Source organism: Mytilus edulis, chromosome 7 (assembly GCF_963676685.1).
Source record: "Mytilus edulis chromosome 7, xbMytEdul2.2, whole genome shotgun sequence".
NCBI classification, from domain to species: domain Eukaryota; kingdom Metazoa; phylum Mollusca; class Bivalvia; order Mytilida; family Mytilidae; genus Mytilus; species Mytilus edulis.
Genome location: NC_092350.1, coordinates 21674477 through 21702164, shown reverse-complemented (window position 1 = coordinate 21702164; position 27688 = coordinate 21674477). Strand labels below are relative to the sequence as shown.

Here is a 27688-nt window from a genome sequence, read left to right as displayed (position 1 = left end):
GAATATTCACAAAACAATTTGTAACGTTCTTTTGTTGGTAATTCATTGATTTTTAGATAGTTATAGCATTGTTATTCACAAGATGAAGGTAGTGAACGGGTGTTGCCACCAAGGACACATTGTGTCAAACTATGCAGGTTTTCAGTGCACTGCAATCGCCTTCTTGTAGTTACATTCAGATGAAGATTTAATTAAAGAGGTCCTGCATCATTAAGTCATTGTGCTTCTGAAGGTTATCGAAATGATAGTCTTAAACATATACTCAAATTTTAATACGTTGGATATCTTTTTTAAAGATAGTTCTTGTTTTAATTTTTTTTTTTTATCCTCTTCTTTTTTTCCCAAAATGTAAACTAGCAATTGATAATAAATAGTAAGCAAATGTTTGTTCAAGTATAATTATGTAAGAATAACACAGGAAAAAACTAATTAAAATAACTGAAAAGATTTTTTTTTGTACATTTAATTCTAGTTAAACATTTGTTTACTTTACATTGTTCTCTTAATTTATTATTGTCCTTTTTTGTATTTTGTAAAAAAAATTTATCACGAATTCATATGTTTTGTTAAAGGTCCTCTTTTTTTTTTAATACTGCTTTTTTGAGAACTAAAATATGTGAATTGTACAATGACTGGTCGAAGATTCTAGATGCATTGATCTATTTTGCAATTCATTAACATACCTTTTTCCTCATTTGAAATAAAGTTCTTATGTTTTTTTATCAGATGACTGACGTAAGAAGCAGGTCCCATGTTTTAAGATAACTGCAAAATCAGTGTATTGATGTTAACAATATTAAAGTTGAAAATTTATAATCTTTTTTCCTTATTCAAAATACTAAAATGAAAAATAATGTACATATACGGTCACACTTGATGTTACTTGTTCAAAATAGAGTTTTATTCATATTCATATTACTTCATGAAGTGCAATTTCCTGAAGCCTTATCCGATAATACATTTAAACCTAAGACATCCATTAAAACAATTGGTCTGATTTGTCGTGCATATAGGATGATATATTCTATTTTTAAAATATTTTTTTTAAAATAGAAAGACTTTCTGCACAATGCAACCAGTGATAGTACTCTGTACAGTTTTGTTACAATACTGAGGTAAGACTAAACGGACCCTCTGGTATCGTTCGCCACTCTTTTATTGATCACGTTTGGACATAAAGCTAATGTTATCATAAATAGCCTCATTTCTTGCTATTTTTGGTATGCAACGAGTCATGTTTTTTCCAAACATTATAAATTACTTTAATCAAAATATAACAATAATGATATATTGTAAGATATCCAATGTAAAGGTCATTTATTGAACCAACTGTGGTATTTCCAACACTTTTGTTTTGAAATATGTGTTAAATTAATATCCAGGTATTTAAATTTAACATAATTTTATCAACATGCCATTCTTATTAACCTTAACTAAAAGAAATGTACAAATGACACAACTTGTCCTACCGTAATGTTATTTTTCCGATTGTTAAATGCTGTAATAGGTATATTTTGCTTGGTGGCACCTGTCTTGTGTGTCGGTCATTTCAGATCAACACTCACTGATTAGTGGTTAATTTCGGTGATGTCAAAAATAAAATAAATATAACAAGGGTTATACCATCAACTATTTCAAAAACACTTTGAGCAAATTGTTTAAATAAACTTGATCATTGAAATATATGTATAGAAAAATATTGCATTTAACATCTGAAAAGCAGTCAATGGTATAGTTATATAAAAGCTGAAAAGTTTATATTTTTTTGTTTTAATCCTTTCCGGGCTTATCATGCCCTTTCTTATAACACACTTAAACGTTTACTAAACTTATTTGTTTTGTATGTATCGTGATCATTTAGACACATTTTTTTATGACAATATGTAACGGATTATTTTTTTCTTTTAAAGGGGTTGTCATGTTAATTTCTATTTATAAATGTTAAATAAAAGTTGAAATGATACACACTTTTTCATATAAAAAAAAATACTATGTATAAAATAATATTTAGGTCAACGACAGCATAATGCGGCTAATATTTTCCTTAAAAGATAAGGAGAGAAATGATACTAAAGTGGAAATCAAAATCCACCAGTAGAAGAAAGACAGACGTTACCAAGGAATATTCGATTTGTTTTTGTTATTTTACTTTTGTTGACTTTGTACAATTTCCTGAAACTTTAACCGATAAAACATTTAAACCTAGATCATCCATTACAACAATTGGTCGTCTGTGATTCATCGGCCATATAGGATGACATATACTACTTTTACATGGACTAATTTTAAAAATAGAGAAATTATCTAAACAACCAGTGGTAGTACTCTGTACAGTTTTATTGCAATATTATTTAAATATTAAGGTAGGAACAAACGGACCGATCTTATTGACAGAAATCTAATGTTACCATACTAGTAACTTCATTTCTTGCTATTTTAATTTTTACCGGGTCATATTATTTTCATACATTACAAACAACACTGTAAATACATTTGTAGAATAGCGATGCAACCATACCACATCTTTTTCTTTATATGACATTCTGATTAATCTCCATTCAAAAATAAGTATGATTGACACAACTTTACATTCATTTTTTCCACTTGTTCCGTTAGTGTATAAAATTTAATTTTGTCAGTTTTTATTGACTTCTTGGCGTACTAAATCATAATCCGGGTACCTTTGATAACTATTTTGAATCTTCTTTAGAGTTTGTAATTTTGTTTTCCTTTTTTGCCTAGTGGCACATGTCTTGTCGGTAATTTCAGGTCAAAGCAGACCAATTAGTGTAGGATTGTTGTGATGTCATAAATGAAGACAAACAAGGGTTGTACTAAAAACATGTGCATCAACTATTTCAACAACACTTTACGCAACTTCTGTAAATAAATTTGATGATGGAAATTTATGTATTGAAATGTATTGCATTTTATACACAGCAGTCTGTGATCTAGTGTTATAAAAGCTGTACAGTTTGTAATTGTTTTGTTTGTTATCCTTTCTGGACTTATCAAGCTCATTCTAATATCTAAGGTGGTATGGGAGTATAAATTAAACTTGATAGAATTTGTTCATACTTTACCAAAACGTAGTATCTATTGATATATTTTCAAAAATATGAAAAAAAATGATAGGTAACTGTGCATTTTCTCAAACTACAGGTTATGACAAAATGAAATATTTTGTATGGACTATACAGGCATCATTATCTGACTAGAAGCTAAACTAAATGATAGAATTGTAAAATGAAATATGAGAAGATGGCTTGTAGAAAATGCTTTTAGAATATCAAAAGAAAAGACAGGGTTACCGTGCGTTTTTTCCGGCTATATTTCAAAATAAAAAATACTATGTATATTTCTTCAGAAAACGCACTATTTCAGAGTTTCCTCCCGTTTAAATACCAGTTAAAAAAACATTGATAATCAAGCCAAAATAATTAACACTTGTCAAACTATTAATATTTATAGGTTATAAGCTTATGAATTTATTCTTTTAAATGCAAATTTACATTTGTTAACTGCATTCCAGTATCAAATTTTGCTAATTTGATTGAAAATCTTAACCTTAGATTCTCTGTTTTTCACAATCCAGGATGTCGTAAGACACCCATACCACCTTAATTGTTTTCTTATATGTATCGTGATTTTGTATACACATTTTTATAACATTTTTTTTACGGAATTGTTTTCTCCTGTTTTTCATGTGGTTATCGTGTGAATTCAATTTAGAAATGTAGAGGCAATTTGAAATAGTACCTAATTTTTTAATATAGACAAGTACACACCCGTGATATTGCTGGTCCGTAACTGAATTAAAGTATATAACCAAGCCTAAGTCTTATTTTAGTAATTGGTATTGTCATCTGATACAGTCATGTCGATTATAAGATACACAGTTTTCTCTGCTTTCAAATATTTCTGTTTGAACCCGTCGACCTGGAACTTGTCAATTATTGGTAATATTAATTATTTGGAAAACAAAAGGTCCTGGCTATCCAGGAATGGAGTATTTTTTAATCAACATCATTGTCCCATATTAGTTATCTTAGAAAGTCTTGCTGATTGCTGTATAAAACTACAATAGGGGAAAATTTGACAAAGATTGAATTTAGTAGTGTCGGCCTCTTTGATTATGACCCGTGTATATAGCAAAATCCTAAATACACCGTTTGGTGGTGCGCCTGTCAAATGCGGAACGTACAGATAAGATAATAGGTAACAGGTGAATATATTATTGGTATCGGTATCGGATTCGACCCGGAACTTGTTAATTATTGGCAATATTAATTATGCGGAAAACAAAAGGGTCTGGAGTGGAGTAATTTTTAATCTACACCATTGTCCTATATTAGCTATATATAGAGTTGAATTCTTTGATTTGTCGTTTTTACCCGATGACGGCTGACAAATTGGACCTCGTAATTTTAGTATTATAGATATAAAGCTATTTAATATAAGAAGAATAAATGAAGATGTGGTCCAACAACAACACAATGCCGATAATACTTTCGTTTATAACAAAAAATGGAGAAGATACATAAATGGAAATGAAAATCGATCAGTAGTATAAAGACAGACGTTACTATGAAAAAAAGTAATAAGACGAACATACAAACAAAACCTCACAAACTTCAATGGGACAGTTATTGATTTTCTCTGCAGAAGTTTGTGAGGTTCAGAAATTCGGGTACTCCAAATAGGGTAGAAGTTCTTGTTTGTCAGCTATAAAACACGGTTTAACCCCTATCATTTTCGGAAAATGCCTGTATCATGTTAGTACTATGCCAATTGTTTTACACTCTTGTTCCGTTGGTTGATACAGTTTGATTATGTCAGTTTTTATGTACTTCCTGTTTTAAATTCTCCTTGGAGTTTGATATTATTCGCTTTATTGCACCTGTCGTGTCGGTCCTTTCAGGTCAAAACTCAGTTATAGGTTTGAAATTTTGATTATGTTACAAATGAAGAAGAAAGCAAGGGTTGTACTAGAAACGTGTTCATGAAATTTTTTAACCACAGGACATTCTACATAAAAGTTTAATCACAGAAATATATGTATATGCATTCAACACCAAGCGGTCTATGACAGACATTGTAGTTATATAAAAGCTGAAATGTTATAATTGTTTTGTTTGTATCCTTTCCGGGCTTACTTAGCGTTTGACAAATAAGATTTACGATCAGTACTAAATTTAAAGGTCCTCTAATGTGAGCTTTATCTTCCTTATATCACACTAAAATGTTTAATTGTATCGGGATTTTGTACACACATATATGACAGTTGTATAAGGACATGTTTCTGCTGTATTCAATAGGGTTGTTGTGTGAAATCAATTTAAAAATGTAGAGGAAAATTTAAAAAAATACCTAAAATTAAATTAAGCTTTTTAATATCAAAAAACGAAGATTTGGGCAGCGACAGCACATCATCGATAAATTGTCAAAGTTATTATTAATTTTATCATCATTTATTTTTATCGCCGGTACAAGTCTTGTGCATCATATTTAGCTCATAACTTCCCAACCAGTATGTGCTACTTCTGCCTTTTTCTCTGACACCGATGACGCAAGCTTTTAACAAAACTTAGAATTTTTCAAATACTATTATTTCTACCTCAGGAAAAGATTACCGTAGCTGTATTTTGCAAATCTTTTGGAAATTTTGGTCCTCAATGCTCTTCAACTTCGTGCTTAGTCTGACCCTTTTAACCTTTTATCTATTCGATCGTCACTGATGAGTCTTTTGTAGACGAAACGCGCGTCTTGCGTAAATATAAAATGTCAATCCTGGTATCTATGATGCGTTTATTGTAAATATATGTGTGATATATAATCTACATTATATTTTTTTTACAAGACATGTCTTACTAAAAGTATTTGCCTCGGGTATATATGAAAAAATCATTGAATTAAATACTTACCGATAAAATCGAAGAACAAATTTTTTTGTTGATTTGTTCTTCGTTTGAACAAATACACAGGCTTTCGACAGTGAACTTAAGTTCTCAAGATTTATGATAAGTGATCGTCCATCTTAATGTATTTCCAAAGCGTTGGATAAGCGTATTTTTATTAATTGATTTTCGTCTATAAGTACACATTTTCTTGAAGGAAACTGTAGTATTTAATAAACCGCTAACATACTACGTAAAAGTAGAATAACAAAAATACCGAACTCCGAGGAAAATTCAAAACGGAAAGTCCGTAATCAAATTGCAAAATCAAAACACATCACACAACTGTCATATTCTTTACTTGGTACAGACAATTTTTTATGCAGAAAAGGGTGGACTAAACCTGGTTTTATAGATAGTTAAGACTTTCACTTGCATGACAGTGGCATACAATTCCATTATATTGACAACTATGTGTGAACAAAACAAACAGACCTAATAGGTAAAAAATGTCAAAAATAGGGGTACAGCAGTCAACATTGTGTTATAATCTTAATCACTACAACAACTAGCAAATATGTAACAAAGAAACACAAAAAGGAATATAGACAAGGCAAATTAGCAAAAATGATAGTCAAGAATACAAGAATTTACCATAGCACAATAGCACAATGACGGGATGTGTAAGCACATACTCATGTCATATGTAACAAAGAAACACAAAAAGGCATATAGACAAAGCACATTACCAAAAATGAAAGACAATACTTCATTTTTATTACCATAGAAAAATAACTCAATGACGGGATCACAGAGCCACGCCAAATGATAATCACCAACAACAAACTAAATGTAAGGAAAATCGTATAACAGATTTAAGCATAGTTTGTAGTTACGACTATTCAATCATTAAAAATACCCAGTAATATAAGCACACTCAGAAAAAGAATGTAAAATGAGAACGAAATCAGCAGAAGCTCTTATATAAGAACTAATATTGACCACTCAAGATACATTTTAAATAATTGGTTGAGTTGACATGTAAACATTTATAAAATATCACGTTCATCGGCAAGTTAGTGCGCTTTGATGTACCATACAAACTCGTGCTCTTAAATTTAAAACGCATTACGTGAAAAATTATGAATAAGAGTTTAATCACGACACTTAAACATGTCCTACGTAAATCAATACCTTAAGTGATCACCCAATTGACTCAAGTAATTAAAAGATGTTGTAAGTACGGTAGTATTATCACACTGTGCATATTGATTTCAAGTGGATGAGTTCCTGTTAGGAAGGTCATTGAAATCATGTTTATATCCACGATATCTGTATCATTCAGAGTATTTAAGTTAACAACACGTATCGCCAATACTATTTAAAAGTAAGTATCAGTATCGTTTAAGTTTTTTGTTGTCAAATGTCTGGGTGGTTTTTTTTTTTTGGCAATTTATTTATATAGATTCAACCCGCCATTTGTTTCTTAAAAACTTGTTCCAATTGAGAAAGAATACAGTTGGTTTCAAATAGTCCGTTCCTTTTTAAACCCAGATTTAGTCCACCATTTTCCACAAAAGGAACTACCCATGCCAAACAGAGATATCATTAGTTTGCGCTTTTGATTTTCGCCATTTAATGGAGACTTTTCCTTGGAAATCGCCAATTGTGTCATTTTCTTTTTTTAACAGTATCTATGTGAAGTACATTGATTAAAAAACCTACGGATTTCTATGTACACGCACAAAGTTTATAATTTTCAAAGCGTCTAACTTTCGGTATAAGTTGACTTAAACATAAGGATGCCATTCATTTTAAAACTAAACTTAATCTTTATAGGGTTTGCTATTTGGTTTTGATCCCCAATTATCAAAAAGGAATTTTGAAATTCTGAATATTTTTTGTTTTGAACTATTAGCAATTGTGCCATTTCAATACAAGCATTTGTTTCTCTATTTATCAGAATGTAAAGCTAAACGATGTTTATAGTTTCGATATTATATTATTTTTGGAAGTTAGATTTCATGTTTGTTTTTGTCACTACCAAAATATTTACAAACAATTATGTCATTATTTAATGAAGGTATTGTTTCTCAAAATAAATCAGATTAATTAACGATTTATCTACAACTTGATTTAGAGTGTTCAATGGTTTGTGTTCTTCCTTATCTTCGAAAAGCTACCTTCTAGAAAATCAGTATGTCATCGACTGGGCCTAATAGATGTAAAGTTCGAGACAATAGTAAGTCGACATGTTGGCTAAATTAAAAAGACTACATTTTGGCTAATCCTCCCATATTACATTAATAACCTTAGTGGAATAAATTACGTTTTAAGCTATTTGTGTTTTGTGTTTCAATTTTATTTGGCCCAAATGACATGCACCCGTTTAATATACCTGTTCAAAGTCTGTTTATATTTCAGACCTGAACTTGTTTTTTTTTAAATTAAGCGAGTCTATAATATACTAGCTGAGTTGAAGTATAGATATCTTTTGACACATGAAAGGGTTGAACGAAACAATAATACTACAGATTGGTAATTTTTTGTCTATCTGGTCCTCATTAATTTATGCACTCAAAAACTGTCAGGTATTCATAAACATATTATGTATATAGACTACGGTTCCAGCTGTAAATAAAGTAAATTACTATTTATTTTGCAAGGATGTTTCTATAAATCTACGAATAGTTGATTAAATTTCTGTTTATTTCTTTTTCAGACCAAAGAATCCATTGTTCTGCACACAGACATCTCCTTCCCCTTTGCTTATTTGAGTGACAGTATAACGTTTGAGATAAAATGAATCCTGCCTTGTTCACCTTCAGTCTACTGTGTATCATTTTGTGCTCATTTGATGAAATCCTAAGTCAAGGTTTGTATCCTTTTTTGTTTTGTTTCAATGGAAATGAACTTTTATTTATTTATCAAAATTCATCGTTTGCGTCATTTTTTTGATTATTAGAAAGTCGTAAAAGTCATATTTTTTAGCAAAACACTTGCATTTAACTGGAACCTTGAACAATACCCTTTTCTGCCTTTTATTGATATGCAGTCTTTCAACCATCTTTAGTGTATTTTACATGCACATATAATTTAACTATGAATTATATTCCTTATTAATGTATTTACACTAAAAAATATATAAAAAAAGTCGAAAATATCAGACTTATTTATAAAATCAGGTTTCAACCTAGCTTCAATCTGTTTGATATGTTTGAGTTATATTATAAAATTATGGCGTATTGGGAAAATCCTGTATGTTGCATCTATAGTGACGAGACCATTAGTGATTTTGAACATCATGCACATCCATGTTGTTGATCTTCTCTCTTCTGATTGTTGCAACTTGCTAGTTGGTCCTTTGTTAACACTATATTAGCTTTCCCTTCTTATATAAAGTTATTGATACATGTGCGGTATAATTTTTTTCAGTTACTAGTAAGAATCCATGTGGGGATTATAATGACTGTTCACAATCGTGTAATGAAGAATTTTTACAATATTGCAAGGATCAAAGGTATATTCAGGGCGTTTGTAAAAAAAGTTCTGGAGGATGCATTTGCCAACCAGGTTTAGCAGGAGCAACATGCTCTATTAGTTAGTATAATTGATTTTAAATGTTACAATAAATTTAAATTTTTAGTGGCAATTGATATTTATATTTGTTACTTTTTAGTTACAAAAATATGTTTTACAGATATCGTAAATTGAATAGCAATTTATAATCTTATTTTATATTATGTTAAAGTTGCACAGAAATAATTGTCATGGGCGATCTGTTATATTTTAGAAAGAAATAATTGTTGTTTGTACATTATTTGATTATGATCTTTATATTACTGTCATATTATACAACAAAACAATCTCTTAACATTTTTTCATTCGGATGTGTATTTGTTGTAAAAGAAAAATTACTCTGTATTAAATAATAAAAATAAGCAATTGTTTAATCATTTTTACCTGCAATTTGCCAAGCTTAAGACTTCTTCAGATATTGCAAATGTTTTAGGTTTAATTACTGGGGAAAAGTAAAGTTTTGTAACCATAAACACATCTATAGTATATATTGTGATTTGTTTTGTGATTATGTAAATCAAATACTAAATGCAAAATAATTAATATAGGGTGTGGTCCTGGCAAATATGGAATTGCATGTAAAAAGCAGTGTAGCTGTGATGTCAGCGTTTGTGATAAAGCTACTGGATGTCCACCATCAGGTAAAGAGTAGATTATTGTTCATATTGTCAAAGTTTAGCGCTATACAAGTTTATTAAGCGTTACTATTAAAATTAAAAAAAATAAAAACTGTACCAGCAAAGTTTGTACTGTGTGTCCAAGTTCAAGCAGTAGCTGTGTCTAAAATCGTGCACTAAAATACAAATAGTAGATACAGCGAAAGTTTTCGTGAATTTTCAATACTCCCTTGTCCTGTTTGATGCTTGCAGACCTTTATAATACGTATAAGTAATTGAAGGAATTCGAATAAGTCAAGCTGGATTAATAATTTTATAAATAGGTAAGATTAAAATATGTCACTGTTTGATGACCTTTAAAATAATATAAATAATAAATTTTATCAAACTGATGGCTGCTGTATAGTTTTTATCTTCAGTTAACTAAAACATATATTATACTTGTATTAGATACGGTATGAAGAATGTAAAAGAATGCAAAGTTTAAATCTGCGCCCTGTTTGAAGTTATTGTAGACTTTTAGCTAGAAAAACACAAACTTTTAGTGTACCATAGGACCTATAGCGATTGTAGAAAGGGACACAATTAAGCCGAACAGTATCATTTTAAAAATAAACAAAGAAGACGAAAGATGTTACTTAAAGTTCCAGAAATGGTATTTGAAAGCACTAAATTTATCAATAATTTATTATTTATATAGTTAATGAAAGAATAGTTTCGTATAACCCCACAACACACTATATATATTGATGTTTTGGTTATTGATGCAAGGTTAATACATGGACATGCCGTGGTATTTTAAGTTCCTTTACAACTTGCGCTGTTTATGTATACAGTCCGCTAAAAGTTAAGCACCACCTAAATATAACTGGCAACATTTTTTTAACTATTGCGAAAAAAATATTAATGTTTGGTGTTATGAATTACCTTTAACAAACCATAAGAACATGCGTTACAACCAAAAAGATTGAACTTCGATAAAGCAGTCAAGCAACCTTTTATCAAAGGTCATCTGCGCATTTACAAATACACTGTTTCTTTAGGTGGTCGTGTTAGTGTTCGTACATTGGTCCGTCGACTTCATAAAGGCAACCGAAGAGCAAGTCGTGGTGTATAGAGACTTGAACTTACAGGCAGGCACTCTACCGTCAGGTTTCAATGGGATAATGACTATCTATGCTTGAACGTAAGACGCTGACAAAACACTCATTGGCCAGATGGGAGTCATTTTTATGCAGTTAAGCTGCATTATGCGAGCACCCTAGATTTGTGTTCTACCCAATAAATGCTGAAATACTTGCCATTGTTATTATCTAGCTCGCTACTATGTTATATATAACTAATTGAACACTTTTTTAATACTTTTTATTCTGGATTACAAAAAATATGACCAGAAAAACCTTAAATGATCGTCGATTTATCCAAAAGTTTTGAAGTTACACATAGGAAGTAGTGCTTATTAAGAATCCTTGTGTAGTTCATTATGACTTGTGCTTTTAGCTAAGATGTCAAAGAACAATTGTATGAAATATTTAATCGCCGAAATTCTCTTAAGACAAGTAGTTTAGATTTCCCAAATGGCAAAAGTCGTAGGGATATTGTTTGTCATCAATACGTAGTACAACTACGTCAGTAGTCTATTATATAATAAGTTCAACAATTCATGCTGTTGGCGGCAATTTCAAATTAGAAAAAGAAATTTTCGTAGCTTTTGAATTTGGAGGCAGGTGTGCAATTTAGCGGTGGTCCGAAGTCCGCGACCTTCCACTTTTGCAAGCGGAATTTCGACCAGGATAGTTGGTTTCTAGCTACGCCCGACGTAGTCACCTTCCACTTTAAATTACTTTGCAAACCTTCCATGCAAGTCACCAAAGTCTCCAATTAAACGAGCTTAAAACTTATTTTTATCATTATTATTCATGACAGCGATGTTCATTTTGTTCAACCGCTAGCTTTATACAGAAAATCGCCGACAAATGTTGTATAAATTCGAGTAAAATCGTATCTGATTGACAAAAACAACATTGTAAACACATAACAATGGCGGCCGCGAAGACAAAATTTTACAACATCGGATCCGATTCCGGAAGCGGATAAGGATAATTCCGGTTTCGGTGATCAATTACAAAATAAATCAAAGCAGGTGAAAAAATAAATCTATGCATGGTAAATGAATATAAACACTAGAATTGTAAACCAAAAGATATATGTAAAAGAAAGAAAAAGCAGAAAAATACTTTATACAGAAACTCAAAATTACTTTTTGACAAATTTTAATTTAAAAATCCAATACAACGTAACAGCTGGGAACAGATATCTAACAATATACATGTTCATGATCACAGTCTCAATTTTCTTTATCAGTGATAAATGATGATAATGCATGTGAGATGCATCATGCTTTTAAAGTGTAAACATATTACTGCAATTTCGAAGGGTTATTTGTTTTTCTCAATTTTGAAGGGTAAATTAAAGTAGCTGAAAGTTTCTTTCTTTATTTTCACAAATAATGCAACTATATTATATATACCTAAATGTAAGTAAATCATATGATATATAGGTGGCATTCTTTGGGCCACTCTACCCCCTCCTGTTTGATAACTTGGAAACGGTCGAGCTCCCCACCCTTAAACCATATGAGGGGCAGATCCAGGATTTTAGGTTAGGAGGGGCGCAAACTTAAATTTTCGCTGAGCAGAGCGAGGCTAAAAAAAATTGAGGTAAAATTATCGGAATATTCTTTATTAAGCTGAGAACAACCCATGCTTTGCAAATTTAAGGGGGGGTGCAAGCCCGCAACCCTCCGCCTGAAGCCGCCCCTGCATATATTCAAGTATAGGACAATATTATAAATAAAATGAAATATAGGGGGAGTCCCTGGAGTTACCCCACCCCCTCCTGTTTGAGAACTTGGAAACGGTCGAGATCCACACCCCTTAACCATATATATTCATATTTGTGACTACCTATATGAAAAATCAAATGAAATATAGGAAGAGTCACTGGGGGTCACCCCACCCTTCCTGTATTAGAATTTGAAAATGATCCCCACCCTAAACCATATATATTCATGTATGGGACAATATAACAAATCAGATGAAATATAGGGGGAGTCCCTTGTGTCACCCCGCCCCCTCCTGTTTGAGAATTTGACACCCGTTGAGATCGCCACCTCTTAACCATATATTCATGTACGGGACAATATAACAATTCAAATGAAAGATAGGGGGAGTCCCTGAAGTCACTGTACACCCTTCTGTTTGAGAACTTGGAAATGGTCAAGATCCTTACCCCTAAACCATATATACTCATGTATGGGACAATAAAACAAATCAAATAAAATATAGGGGAAGTCCCTGTGGTCACCCCAAACCTCCTGTTTGAGAACTTGGAAACGGTTGAGATCCCCACACCAAAACAATATATATTCATGTATGGGCCAATATAACTAATTAAATGAAATATAGGTGGAGTCCCTGGGGTCAACCTACCCCTCCTGTTTGAGAACTTGGAAACCAATGAGATCCCCACCCCTAAACCATATATATTCATGTATGGGACAATATTACAAATAAAATGAAATGTAGAGGAAGTCCCTAGGGTCACCCTACCTCCAGTGGCGGATCCAGAAATTTTCATAAGTGGGGGCCCGCTCAAGTCACGCTTCATTGATTCCCTATATAAGCAACCAATTTTTTTCCCAAAAGGGGGGGGGGGCGGGGCCTCCTGCCCCCCTAAATCCTCGGCCTACCCCTACCTGTTTGAGAACTTGAAAACCGTTGAGATCCCCAACCCTGAATTATATATATTCATATATATGGGACAAAATAACAAATCATTTACATTTACTATGGGCAGGTCAGTCAGACCTCACCTTTGATCCCTGTTGTAGTGAACATTTGTCTGATTCGTGTCTCATAACTTTTGTACTATAGAACACAAACTCAGTTTTCTTTCCAGGGAAACCAGTCCATTCATACTATTACATCTTCATACTAAGTCAACTTGAACTTCTAGCAGTCAAATAAAACCAAGGTTAACTACTAAGTAGAACAACTGCAATCATTGGGAACTTGTACCACTGCAGACTCGCCATAAAAAATATACATTGATATATGCATTGCTTTTGAAACCTTGATAACATATAAATTATTTGCCTTAATAAATAAATCATTAGATAAACATGAATGTGCTATATATGAATGTTTAATATTGAGGCAACATTGCCACAGTTTTCATAATTACGGTTGCCTTGGTTTTTGGTTAACTGCCTTCAGCGCTTACAGCGCTTTGATTTTTTACTGCGAGTAGACGCAATAATACGAATTTCGCGGGGAAACAAAACGGCCTATGGTCAAAACAATGTTTGCAGAAGGACTACATACAGTGCTGATGGTGTTCCAGTACGGGGTTGCTTCTTATATCGTTATAAGGTAGCAATAAACAGTTAGGAAAAAATACTAAAATTTGCCCTTATGAATTTTACCATCCCCTTTTCATTGCTTTCTTGCAATATCAAGCTTACTGTTTGTGTCATATATGGGCATATGTATGTAATCAGATTCTTCCATAGATTTTATATCCAGCATATTAAATGGTAAAATATAATTTCTTTTTGGTGTATCCATGGCAACAATCTGCATTTATTTGTTATAAAATATTGCAAAAGGGGGGGGGGGGGGGGAATGTCACATATTTCCCCAAAATTTGGCTAAAAGTAGAATTTCAATCGCTTGAAGTAATACCTTTTCTGAAACTGTGTACATATATCATTCAGCAAATCCAATGAAAATCATATGTCTTTCATCTCATTTTTTTGTAAAATTGCGTCAAATACTTCGTGTAGAAAAAGAGTGTTTGTAAACAGTACATAATTTCTGGACCGATGGCCGGTCTAGCTATGAAAATACGGATTGTCAAACAGAAAACAGCCCATAAAACATGTAAAAAATAATCTTGATGTACTTATTAACCATCTTTGAAGGCTAAATTAGCACTCATCTGTCTAAAAATGAATTTTATTACACAATAACTTTCCTATTTGAAAAATCCACAATCCAAAATGCGAAACTAAACTCCTAACTGTGTATTGCTGGGTATGCATATTCTGCAGGGTAACATAAACGGACAGACATACAGAGATTTGGTGCCTTAAAATCATTGTAGTCCCTCATTTTAATAATCCCCCACTTGCGTCAATATTTTGTCGAAGTGGAATTTATTGTTTAATGCAACGGAGTTCCTCAACTAAAGTTTTGAAGGTTTGTACCAAGAATGATATGTCGTGTTATGAAACTGTACCGGAAGAGAGGTTGTTACACATGCTATTGACTCAAATATTGACATTAAATTTGCCGAACATACCAAAGATTATGTGTAGAAAATTTTAATGACATTGGGTGATCGATTGTTGTAAAAAAATAAAATCACAGTGAAACTTGAATTCCGTTTCTGAATTGTGTAATTTACACTATTTCTATGAACGAAAAACCTACATGCATAGAACCTTCATGAGTGACCAAAATTATATTTGTGGTTTGTTTATGGTATACATTAGCAAAATTGCTACATGACTGTTTTCTTTTTTTCGAGGAATAATTGATTTTTTAAATTTAAAAAAAAAATCGATGCAATAAAAATAGGTGGTGCTTAACTTTTGGCGGACTGTATACATCGTCTCTGAACCATGTCCGTGCTTCATTCGTACAAAAGTTCCTATTATAAATTTTGCTTGTTGAACCAATTAATCCATACTTTTATTAAAAAAAGAAAGTACAAATAATTATTTCTATAGATCTGCAGCAATTTAAGCTATCCAATACAGCTTATTGCAATTATTAAAAGAAAAACAATTTTTTGCAGATTTTCCTAGCACTAGACATATTTCTTCATCACTCACATCAACAGTTAGATGGCTTACAAGTTCTCCTCCTACAACGAAGTTTACAAAGCAGTCACCAACAACAAAATTTACTAAACAGTCACCAACTACTTATGACAGAGACACGACAATTGAAACGTCCACTGTATTGTCAACTAAGAACTTAACGCTTGATGTAGGAATTAACGAAAATGATGAGCCCGGATTTCCAATGTCAACACAAGTTCTAATAATCATTATAGTATCCACTGTAATTGTTATCGTAGGTGTTATCAGCCTGTGTTTGATTGTTAGAAAATACAGATTGAACAAATCGTAAGTAAAGTCTTGTATACGAGTATATATGTTGTATTCAAGTGCACACCATCTTGGTATTACAAACACCTACAAACATGATGTTATTGGTAAAATTGATAAAAATAATCTTTACACTACGCAAACATACTCGACTTTGCAGACGAGAGTACAAACATATTTGATACCCGTTGTTTTGATCATGAAAGTAAAACTAACGGTTGTAAGTCTCATTCCATTCGATAGACCCATAATCTATGAAAAGAGCAACGCATTATGGTTGAGATAAACGGTACATATGCGTGGTCATTTGTAAATCAGACAACCCTAACGGCATACATGATCATGTTGGTGTTCGTAAAACTCGTATATTGATAACTTAACTTTGCCATTTGGAACCTATCATGCAGAAACTTCAGTTTTTGTAGCAACTCTCTATCAAGAAAGTCACGACAGGAAATTCTAGCCTTTGAATATTATACATAGGGTCTATACGCTATGTTCAGATTGTAAGTGTTGAGAGTATAAGACAGTTTTGATATATAAATGGAACACAGAATATCAAAGATCATCCACCAATACGACGAACTGAGGACGTCTAAAACAAGATTTCGTTGTAATTGGCCTGGAACAAACATATAAAGATATGGAGGTGTCTCACTAATTTATTTACAGAACACACAGTATGGACAAACAATAAAATATGATAGAAGTATAGTAGCTATTCTTGTTGAAGTGACTGGTTCGATTTTTTGTTTTAATACTATAATATGATATGCAATACTATATGTCCTGTTCAGACAATGCAATGATATACAACTTTTCTCTCCACAGTATAACCAAGCACTTAGAAAGAGCACAAGACAACAGTAAGTAAAACGCAGTACCCTAAATACATTACATAAGATCATGATATCTACAGTGCTAATATATATTTTTTTAAAAGCCAGCAGTTTTCGTCTTTGTTGAGAGAATTAAATCAAATATGATTCATAGTTCTGATTTATAATTCAGTTTAAACTTATTTCAATTCCCTTTATGTAGTTTTTTTAACTGAGGAAAGTATATTCTACAGATTAACCTCTACACATCTATTAAGTGAATAATAATTTTATATAAACGAACGAGTTCACATAAAAGAAATATATACACAATTTACATTTCAGGTGTAACCCAGTTGTTCTCCGACGGAACCAGAACTAGAAGTGGAAATGATTATGAAGGCATTGCTACAAGATTTGGTTAGTATTAATTGATAATCGTTGTTTTCTAACACGTAATTTTTTCTCGAAAAGAGAAATGTCAAATTCGACTTTCGACCAGGTTGGTCCTAACATGAACAAAACAATGGGTGTCACACGTGTAGCAGGATTTTCTTACCCTCCATAAGCAATATATCACCCCCGGTTTTGGTAGGGTTTGTGCTGCTCAGTCTTTAGTCGTATTGTTTTTTGTGTGAAATGTTTATAGTTTTTTTGCCATATCATTGTAAGTTCATATGTGTCATTATTCATGAAAGAAGAAAATAGAAGTACACTTTTTATATGTTCTAATTCAGTATCACAAATTCCGTGTTTTGATATATACAAGCATTCACTTGAATGAGGGATTGTGAGCCACAGTACATCATCAAAACATATGACAGATAACTGAAGGTGATATACAAGAATTTTTATCTGCAGGTTTGACTACAGAATTGTCCGTTAGATTGACAAAGATTATTTCCGTGAATGACAGTCTTCAGAAATACTGTGAAACTGTTTACCTCCATGCGTAGTGGTATTAACAATATTTAGATTCTAAGACACAATTGAAAAGTCGTCTGTAAGAAATAATTCAACATAAAAAAGGTAGCATACGCTATACGTTTATTACTTTGGGATTCAAAACGGCATATATTTTGTTAATAGTGAACGAAAGGGTAAAACATGCTACGCAGCAGAACATGTGATCGGTTTGCTGGAGTTTCTAATTGACAACATATTTGTTAAATTTGAAGGTACACTTTTTGAATAAAATGATTGCTCTCCTTTAGGTAATTTTGGTCATTTCCGACCTTTTCTTATTTTCATATGAGTGGGAGTTCCTACAGACACATTTCCCGGCCCAAGAGGTTTGCAGCTGCTACGCATACTTTGTGAAACGTCACAAGTGTCTGAGCAGAAAATTGATGAACCAATGGTATTTCAAAGAACTCTCATCCTTTTTATTAAAAAGTTCATCGAAAGATACCATGACATTGTTGATAAATATTCCGTATCAACTTCACAAAAAAATACACGATGGTCTTGAGATATAGATATTAGGTCCTGATGCTGTTTATCATCTCAATAACATGTAATAGTATTCTTTGATTGTCTTTGTAAATTATTTCTTATGGTTGTGTTTTGAAATTTCCTCGGAGTTCAGTTTTTTTGTGATTTTAACTATTTTGGTAATTTCCATTTGACGTGGCTCTGAACATACGCAACCCGTCATCGTGTTATTGTCCTATATACATTTTTGTAGTCTTGTCTTTCGTTTTGCAAACGTACTTTGCCTATATGCTGTTTTGTTATCTTTCTTGACATATTTGCTTGTTTCAAGTGATTTCGATTATAACACAATGTGGACTGATGTCCCTCATATTTGATACTTTTACACATCATGTCTGTTTGTTTTGTTCACACATCGTTGTCAATATAATATATATATAGTAATATGCCACTGTTATGCATGTGAGAGGTTTAACTAGCTCTAAAAAAGGTTCAATCCACCATTTTCTACATAAGGATATGCTTGTACCAAGTCAGGAATATAACAGTTGTCATCCATTTGTATGATGTCATTGAGCTTATGATTTTCTATTTGTTTAGGGACTTCCTGTTTAGAATTTTCCCTGTAGTTCTATATTTTTGTTGTTTTACGTCTGTCTTTTAGAAATTTTTGTATAAATTCTGCTTCAAATATAAAAGTATCAAAACAAACTTATCATTGGGGCTGCACAATAAATACCCATCCAGCTGTCTTTTTAAATACCAATCAAAAAAACTAACAAATATGTTATCAGACAAAAAGTCAACCTTTAGTGGATATATCAACTTTGGGATATTTTTTTTGTTTTGCTTTGTTTGGCGGTTTATTTTATTTTATTTGAGGTGGGTTGGGGTGTCACTATGGTTCTTCATTGGTACTCTTTTTACATGACTACGCATCACTACACATTGAAAAGGTCTATAATTTCTTATTTTATTTATGCATATTAGGAAACAACAGTTTCTCTAAAATAATAAAAACAGTCTACATCGCCATGATAGTAACCCACTAACGTACTCTTCCTTAATCCTAAGTCTTTTTTTAAAGTATTGAAATTGGTATTGAAAGATCACATGCAAAAATTAAGTTGTACTGTTTATAAAATTAAGATAAATCGTAACGTCAAGTAAAGTCTTATAAATTAAAGAAGCTTTATTTAAATTGTTATTATGATTGGTTATTTTGTATTTGACGTTTATCTAGCATCAATAAAATTAACGGTACCAATTTTCTTGCACCAGATGCGCATTTCGACAATACACGTCTCTTCAGTGATGCTCGTGGCCAAAATATTTGAAATCCAAAGCTTATGTAAAAGATGAAGAGCTATGCATGAGGGAGATACATTCCTTAATTTATAATAATTTCTAGTATTTTGTAACAGCAAATTTAAATAACACAAAAAAACCGTATGTTCATGCCAGTACCGAAGTACTAGCTACTGGGCTGGTGATTCCCTCCGGGACTAATAGTCCACCAGCATAGGCATCATCCCAGTGGTAGTAATACAATTAACGGTACCAATTTTCTTGCACCAGATGCGCATTTCGACAATGCATGTCTCTTCAGTGATGCTCGTGGCCAAAATATTTGAAATCCAAAGCTTATATAAAAGATGAAGAGCTATAATCCAAAAGGTCCAAAAAGTATAGCCAAATCTGTGAAAGGAATCAGAGCTTTGCATGAGGGAGATACATTCCTTAATTTATAATAATTTCTAGTATTTTGTAACAGCAAATTTAAATAACACAAAAAATCCGTATGTTCATGCCAGTACCGAAGTACTGGCTACTGGGCTGTTGATACCCTCGGGGACTAATAGTCCACCAGCAGAGGCATCGACCCAGTGGTAGTCATTAAATTAACGGTACCAATTTTCTTGCACAAGATGCGCATTTCGACAATACATGTCTCTTCAGTGATGCTATTGGCCAAAATATTTGAAATCCAAAGCTTATATAAAAGATGAAGAGCTATAATCCAAAAGGTCCAAAAAGTATAGCCAAATCTGTGAAAGGAATCAGAGCTTTGCATGAGGGAGATACATTTCTTAATTTATAATAATTTCTAGTATTTTGTAACAGCAAATTTTAATAACACAAAAAATCCGTATGTTCATGCCAGTACCGAAGTACTGGCTACTGGGCTGGTAATCTAACATTTGAAATACAAAAGCTGTTTTAACAGTAAAAAGTACAATTATACCCAGTAGATAAACATGATAAATATAGAAATTATTAAGAAACCCGCATGCAAAGTTTATAATGGATGAATTTTGCCCATAATTTTGAGGTCCCTTTGTACATATAGCTCTTCACTTCTTTGTGTAGTAAAATTTTTAAGGGTCCATGCAGAGAAGCGCTTCTGGCTTAAAGTACATTTTTCATTTAATATTGTAGAAAACACAGAAAACATGCAAGTTGACAGCACTAATGAACAGGTTGTAAATGGTTATTTATACGTTGAGATTAACCTGGGAAATAACACACCAAATGCTCAACCTATCAATCAACCAATTACTATCGATAATTACACGGACATCAGGGATGCAGATCTTAATCATACAGTAGAAGGTAATACTTATTGTCACTAAATTATGCCAATAAAATACTTATATTTAAACTGAAAAGAATGATTTAGGATGATCTTGTATTAAAACGACTATGTAAGCTCTCATGCTTTAAAATAATAAACAATCTGGAAGATATAATAAATAATCATTACAGCATACTAGTACCTTATTATTTGTAGCCCGATAACGACAAATTAATTAAAGATTAAAATGATTCAAGAAATAATGTGAGGAATAAAACCGGCCGCATATGGTAAATATTTTGCTCATTGTTGAAGGTTGTACGGTTACCTTTAGATGCTAATACCAAAGTTGTTTGTACAACTCTGTTGTCTCATAGGCGATCATTCCGCGTGGAATAAAATCGGTCGCAGGGAAAAAACAGTAAACGAAGTCTGACAAGACGATACAAGCCGCCGGTATTTTTAATATTGGCAAGTAGGTGTTCTTCTGGTAACAGAAGTAACAAAAATTCCTCTAAGGAAAATTAGAGTGAACGAGGAGCACGACCCCACACTGACGCTAGGCCATAACTTGAATAACGCTTCCTCGGTACTCGGAGGATAAAATTCAAAACTGGTAACAGTGATGAACCGGCCGCTCTGGTAAACAAGAGAAAGCCGTTTATAAAAAAACACAACATCCCTGTGGTACCACAGGAGAATATTTTAACATATGGTCTAACGTAGAATTATAGGGTCATGACCCCCCTGTCATCTTGCCAGATCCCGCCAAATGAGAAGGTCTATACACTCTCATCCCCAACGAAACGAGTTTACTACCCGTACTAAAATACAATTAACTCAACGACTCTAAAGCTCCCTGAACATTATTTAAGAAAACATCATTACCTACATGTGACAAGTGCACTCCGTCATGCCTGAACAAATCTCTTTCTTGAGCTTTTATATTTGGATGGCAAATTACAAGGCCATGATTTAATTCTTCTTTGAATATATTACGAACAGCTGCATTAACTCGTTAACAAGTCGAATTGATAGCCACCTGATTTTCTGCCAAGTGCCAGTATCTACGAGGCAAAATTTCACTCCATACCAAGGATAGATTTGACAATAACACATGTAATCGCATAATGTCCAACCTTATCCGCTCTTTTCCTTATATTAAACCCAAATCGTTAGAACCCAAATGTATGATCAAAATTTGTGGAGGTGGATAACATCTAAGATTTTCTTCTACTGAAGGTAACAAATTATTCCATTTCATCCCTCGCTGGCCATACCAATGAAAATTATAACCTTTTGATTGTAATCCGAGGTTCTGACCCCTTGGTCTTCTCTTAATGCTTCTGACCGCCCAATATACAATATATGATCCCATGACCCAAACTTGACGGGGTTCTACAATGACAAAAATTCTGAAAAGTCCTGTTTTGTTTAAACCTTTACAAAACATATTAAAATAAATAAATTTGGTGTTTTTACTGTCTTCTGATTGGTTAAAATTATTAGTTTTATTTTCAATGTTGTCAATTTTGATCGTGACACGCCCACTCTGACGTTGTGTATTCATACGCCAACATGTGTGTACGTTGTTATTGTTAATATAAAAAGTTCTTTGAGCCTTATTTTTGATAGAAATTTATTTATAATGAATGGCAATTATTTATTTTGATTTTATTGAACCATAAAACTAATTTTTGACTCTTCACATTTTACATAATCCGCTTCGCGGATTATTCAATGTGAAGAGTCAAAAATTAGTTTTATGGTTCAATACATTCAAAATAGATAATAGCCATTCATTAAATACAGTTTCGAAGATCTTCGTATCTATAAAATCTACCAAATACGAATGTAACTCGTGTATTCATGTCCCCACTTCTTAATTTCTGAATCCGAAGCCCCCATTCTGCTATAATGCGATGCTCCGCCTATTCTAAACGAATGTGATCCGATGTGGTCTTTAACACCACAAGAATACAGGGTTTTCTTAAATATAGAAATAAACTGAAAACGAGTCAATGGAGACCCATTGAAATGTAAATACAAGGGTTTGTCAGTAACAGGATATATAATTCCTAAAAAGGCACGCAACAGGCTCACAGGACAAAGATCTGCCTCCCTTTGAGGAATAACCAAAGTCGTTAAAATACCTCTCTGGTCATCTTTCAAACTTCAAATCTTCAAATGCAATTCATATTTACTATTGGAAAATTTCAATGACAGATCATTAATGAAAATTGTGTGGGCTCCGATATCTGTACTCGTATCCACCGTGAACTCACATATTCTTAATAAAGCAAAAAATGCAAGACTAAATGCAGAAGCGAACAGACAAGATTCATAATGAGAATAGCAAACGGATGGGAGAGATCGTATAATTTTGTGCAAAATTTCTAAAGTAACAGGAGCGCGAATATCTGATAAATTGGGACTCTTCCTTCGAACTCCCTCTAACATTTTAGAAACTAAAAAAGTACATGTAGTGTCAGTTACACCTAATAATTTATGTTTATGGCTAATCCCGGATAAATATGTATTGATTGTAGATGATGTTAAACAAGAATACGATAAGTAAGCTATAAAACGAGTTAACACATCAATTTGTATAGGCCATGATACATTTAAGTCATATTCCTTGGTAAACTTTGCTAACGACTCTAGTGCTGTCTCGTAAGTTTTCCATTTATATTTTCGCCATCGAAAAATGTACTAATTTTTCAACTTCCACGTCTAGAATTTCCATAGTAGGCTTGGCATTGGAGTAGGTTCCTTGTCTGCTTGTGGTGCTAACTGTCTGAAGAGCATGACTATCCTGAATCGATGGGACCGTCTCGACTTGGGAAACTATACTAGAATCATTATCGGCTGCTCTTCTGTGGATTTTTGTGGCGACATCGTGTGATTCTGGGCGAAGAGACTATGTACTCGACATAAGAACTCTCGAAGACGATGGTCCAGGAATGGCTACTGTCACAGGGTCCAACTCCGCACGGTCACTATGTTTTGGTTGGAGGCAATAATCTCGTCTCCACTTTCATTTACCAACTTGAGTTGAATGACTACCCGCCGCAATACTGTTCTGATTCCCACGAGGAGCCATGGGTCTTTCCGGATCAGAATGCACATGGTTTTTACTAACGTTTGGTCTTTTACGCTTAGAAGTAGCCTTTTTCTCTGCACCAGATCGTAAACTATTAGGCGGTTGCCTATTTCTTTTCTGAGGTTTCATCTGTGTTGAGGATGGAACTGGATTTTACAAAACAAATTGAACACACTTCCCGTTCAAACGTTAGAAAATTTGGAAGTGACGTCACAATACGCTAAAGTCACGTGACATGCAGACACGGTCAAAGTTCAGAATGCAAAGATAAAAGGGGGGTATTCGAGAATTATTACGGAATTATAACTTTTATTAAACCTGTATTATCAGTAAACCGATAAACATTATATAAAGAGATAGTCCTTACCAAACATACTTCTTTCAACCACTACAGAAAGATTCAATAAAAACGAAAGACACGCAAAAAGTAGTACAACACTCATCATGTAAATAAATTGCATCTTTTACTTAAACAAGTTTACTTATTTTTGGCAGAAGTGGATATTTTCATCAACCAGAAACGTGAAATGTCTTTAAGAATTATTTTTTACCTTTAACTGTTTGGTTGTCAAAGCTTCAAGTATGTCGGGAAAATCCACATATAAAAATATAAATAATTAGCAACTATCAACTAGCAAATAAAGTACTTTGACTATGAAGGCATTCTTTGTTACGGTAGTGTATCATTGCTTTTTACTTTCATGGATGTTTCTCTGGTCGTTTATGAGTTAGGTTCTTTTTGAAAACTGCTGTATACTACGTAGTATTCGCTGAACCACAAGCTGTATGCTTATCGACAAAAGTGACAGATTAACTTGCTGTGTTCACATAACTGTCTCCTCCTAGGCAAATATCACATATAATGCGCATCCACATTCTGTCAAAATGTCACAATTGGAAAAATACACTATTGGTAAACCTACTGATCAGGCGACACTACTGGTAACTTAGACATTGAAAACATGTTGTTAGTTAGTTGATACATCGACAAATCGCATTGGGCAACACATTCGTAAATGTGACCTTAAGGGCATACGATACAGTTACAGGGGAGATAATGACGTTGCTAACGAAGAATGATATTTTCGTGCGTCAAACTATGACACATCTGGAAAAGATGCATTTTTCGACTGATTTTTATCATTCAAACTGATTTAACTTTCAAACGAGTTCATGGATCCCTTTTTTTTTTAATGACATTTGGTTCGATTACGTATGAAGGTTATTCTTTCTTATTTTAATGAAAAAGTCAATAACCCAACTTTTTTATGTTTGATAAATATACAGTATAAAATGACGTTTTTTTCTACATTCATGAACATTTGATAAATTTTAGTTGATTCTACACAAAAAAAATCATAAATTTATAGGATACTTATAAAACAGCTTGTGTTTATCTTTTAAAATAAAAAAAAGTTGTGCATTTCTTTTGGAAGAAAAATACGTACACAAATCCGAAATCGATCAAATATTTAAAATGTCTACCTCATTTTACTCAAAAGTAGCAAATGAAGGTGTATTTTTTTTTACATATTTGTTTAATCAGGTACAAAATAGCCTATTTGCAAATTTTCATTAAAATTCCAATATAGGATCTTAAGTTTATGCTTTTCTTTTAATGAGGAAAATGAATAAAGAATTTACTATCTAATATATTAAAATTTAGTAGATTGTTCTATTGTAGAAAATGGTCAAGTTGAAACTTCCCCAGAACAGATCGTGAGTAGTTATTCGTACATTGATATTAACCTGGAAAAGGAGCCACAAAATTCCCAAAGAAATGAGCAGGTCCTGACTATTGACAATTACATGGAAATCAGAGATGAAGATCTTAATCAAGCTCAGGAAGTCAGTTTGACACAATCTTATATGTCACCGAATGACATCACTGAAATACCACCATTTTTCAAACCTGCCAATGCATATACAGTCGTGTCTGATCTTCGACAGATCATAAGTGGTATATCAGATATTCCAAAAATATTGAACAAACAAGAAGAAGTGTACAATATTCTTAAACGGACACCCAAACAGGCCAGGCATTTCGATACTAACTATGACCATGTAACACCGAACGACGAATTATACAATGACTTGAACTTTACTTTAAAGTAGGAGGCTTAAAAAATATATGATCTGACATTATTGAAATTTTATGCTACCCCTGAAACATGAAGCAGTAGACACAATCAGATTTGTCAGACATTTCAACTGTATGAAAAATTTGAAAAATGAAGTCCTTTAACTGCATAGGGCAAAATATTAAGATACAATGAAACAACTATTGATATCATTTTTGAACTTTGACATGCATTTGAATTATTATTTTTGTCTCGCAGATTACATTAATCTAAATGAGCTGTATACCAATTCATGTTTAGTACCAAATGCAACCATGTACAAGTAACCCCATATTAATTAAGGTTTAAAATGCCAGAAAGCTAACGCAACAATCCTTTGACCTGCTTAACCGTTAAATTATCTGCGACTCTTTGTAGAATATATTTCTTACAGCATTATTATTACCAATATAGAAAACCACCAATTCATGCTATACCAGAAATGTTGTTGAACATTGTTGTAGATACTTATTCTAGACCTTTTCAGTAAGCAAAAGAAGTACAGCATTAATGAGTGTAAGGGAGTCTATCGTAAGGCATAACGAAAGATCCGTACAAATTTCTTAACTTAAAAGCACCAGAAAAGGAAAACATATGACAAAAGGAGGAAACTTAAATCAGGCTGCATATACTGATGAGGAATATTTATTGAATGTCGTATTCTTTGTTTCATATAATATATGTAATCCTTATGTTGGTGCTGTTATAAACTTTTAATAACATATGTTTCACTGTTGGTCAGTTTAGTCGACATGTATGTTGACTGAGCAGTGGCGTAGCTTGCCTTCTGTTTATTCAGAGGCAGGGGGTCAGGGGGTCGCAGCCCCCTGAAGCTATAAAGGTTTTTACAATTTGAACAAGAAAAAATCGTTAAAAATAGTTGCTGTTCAATGTTATTTCATCATAATAATGTTAATTATATACCTTACTATCTATACTCAAAGCTATAAAAATAAAAAAATACGTGAAGGTATCACATTAGACAACCAATGAAAAGTCAGTTTCCTGACTTGCTAGCCGAGTTATAGAAAGCAGGAACATATATACATTGACATACTGTTCCCAGCAGAAAGCCAGCTCAAATGCCTAATGACTACCAATATATTTCCAAGCCGTAGTACACTCTAATATAGTTGGCGGTACCTCACACGTCATATCACAAGAAATCATGACCTTGCTCGGTGGATAGAAGAAACCTGTACAAAATATTCAATACAGAGAAAAAAAAACGCAAATATTAAGGTTTATTTGAAATAAGTTTGTGATGATCATTTATTTGGTCGTAGGTCACGAATCAACGAATTATAGATAATCACCACAAAATGACAGCTGGATTGAACAAACAAATTTCAGGATAAACTAGGAGA

General features: G+C 32.7%; 1 protein-coding gene across 3 annotated transcripts; it reads left to right on the top strand.

Annotated features, from left to right (window-relative positions):
* The first annotated feature begins 939 nt into the window (after positions 1 to 939).
* On the top strand, positions 940 to 26559 carry LOC139481031 (uncharacterized). Of its 3 annotated transcripts, none has more exons than XM_071264063.1 (9): positions 940 to 1115; positions 8620 to 8772; positions 9333 to 9497; positions 10025 to 10117; positions 15956 to 16289; positions 17103 to 17137; positions 17435 to 17509; positions 20963 to 21136; positions 25886 to 26559. In XM_071264063.1, the coding sequence occupies exons 2-9, from the start codon at positions 8700 to 8702 to the stop codon at positions 26314 to 26316; spliced, it is 1380 nt and encodes a 459-aa protein (XP_071120164.1). In that variant the 5' UTR covers positions 940 to 1115; positions 8620 to 8699; the 3' UTR covers positions 26317 to 26559. The 3 variants fall into 3 exon arrangements, with proteins under 3 accessions (XP_071120164.1, XP_071120165.1, XP_071120163.1); XM_071264064.1 differs by lacking the exon at positions 940 to 1115 and adding an exon at positions 2163 to 2363; XM_071264062.1 differs by lacking the exon at positions 940 to 1115 and adding an exon at positions 7148 to 7284.
* The last annotated feature ends 1129 nt before the right edge of the window (positions 26560 to 27688 follow it).

Coding starts and splice junctions, on each gene's coding strand:
- LOC139481031 (XM_071264063.1), top strand. CDS start 8,700: ATGAATCCTGCCTTGTTCACCTTCAGTCTACTGTGTATCATTTTGTGC. Junction 9,498..10,024: donor AGGAGCAACATGCTCTATTA/GTTAGTATAATT, acceptor TAATTAATATAG/GGTGTGGTCCTGGCAAATAT. Junction 16,290..17,102: donor AAATACAGATTGAACAAATC/GTAAGTAAAGTC, acceptor TTCTCTCCACAG/TATAACCAAGCACTTAGAAA.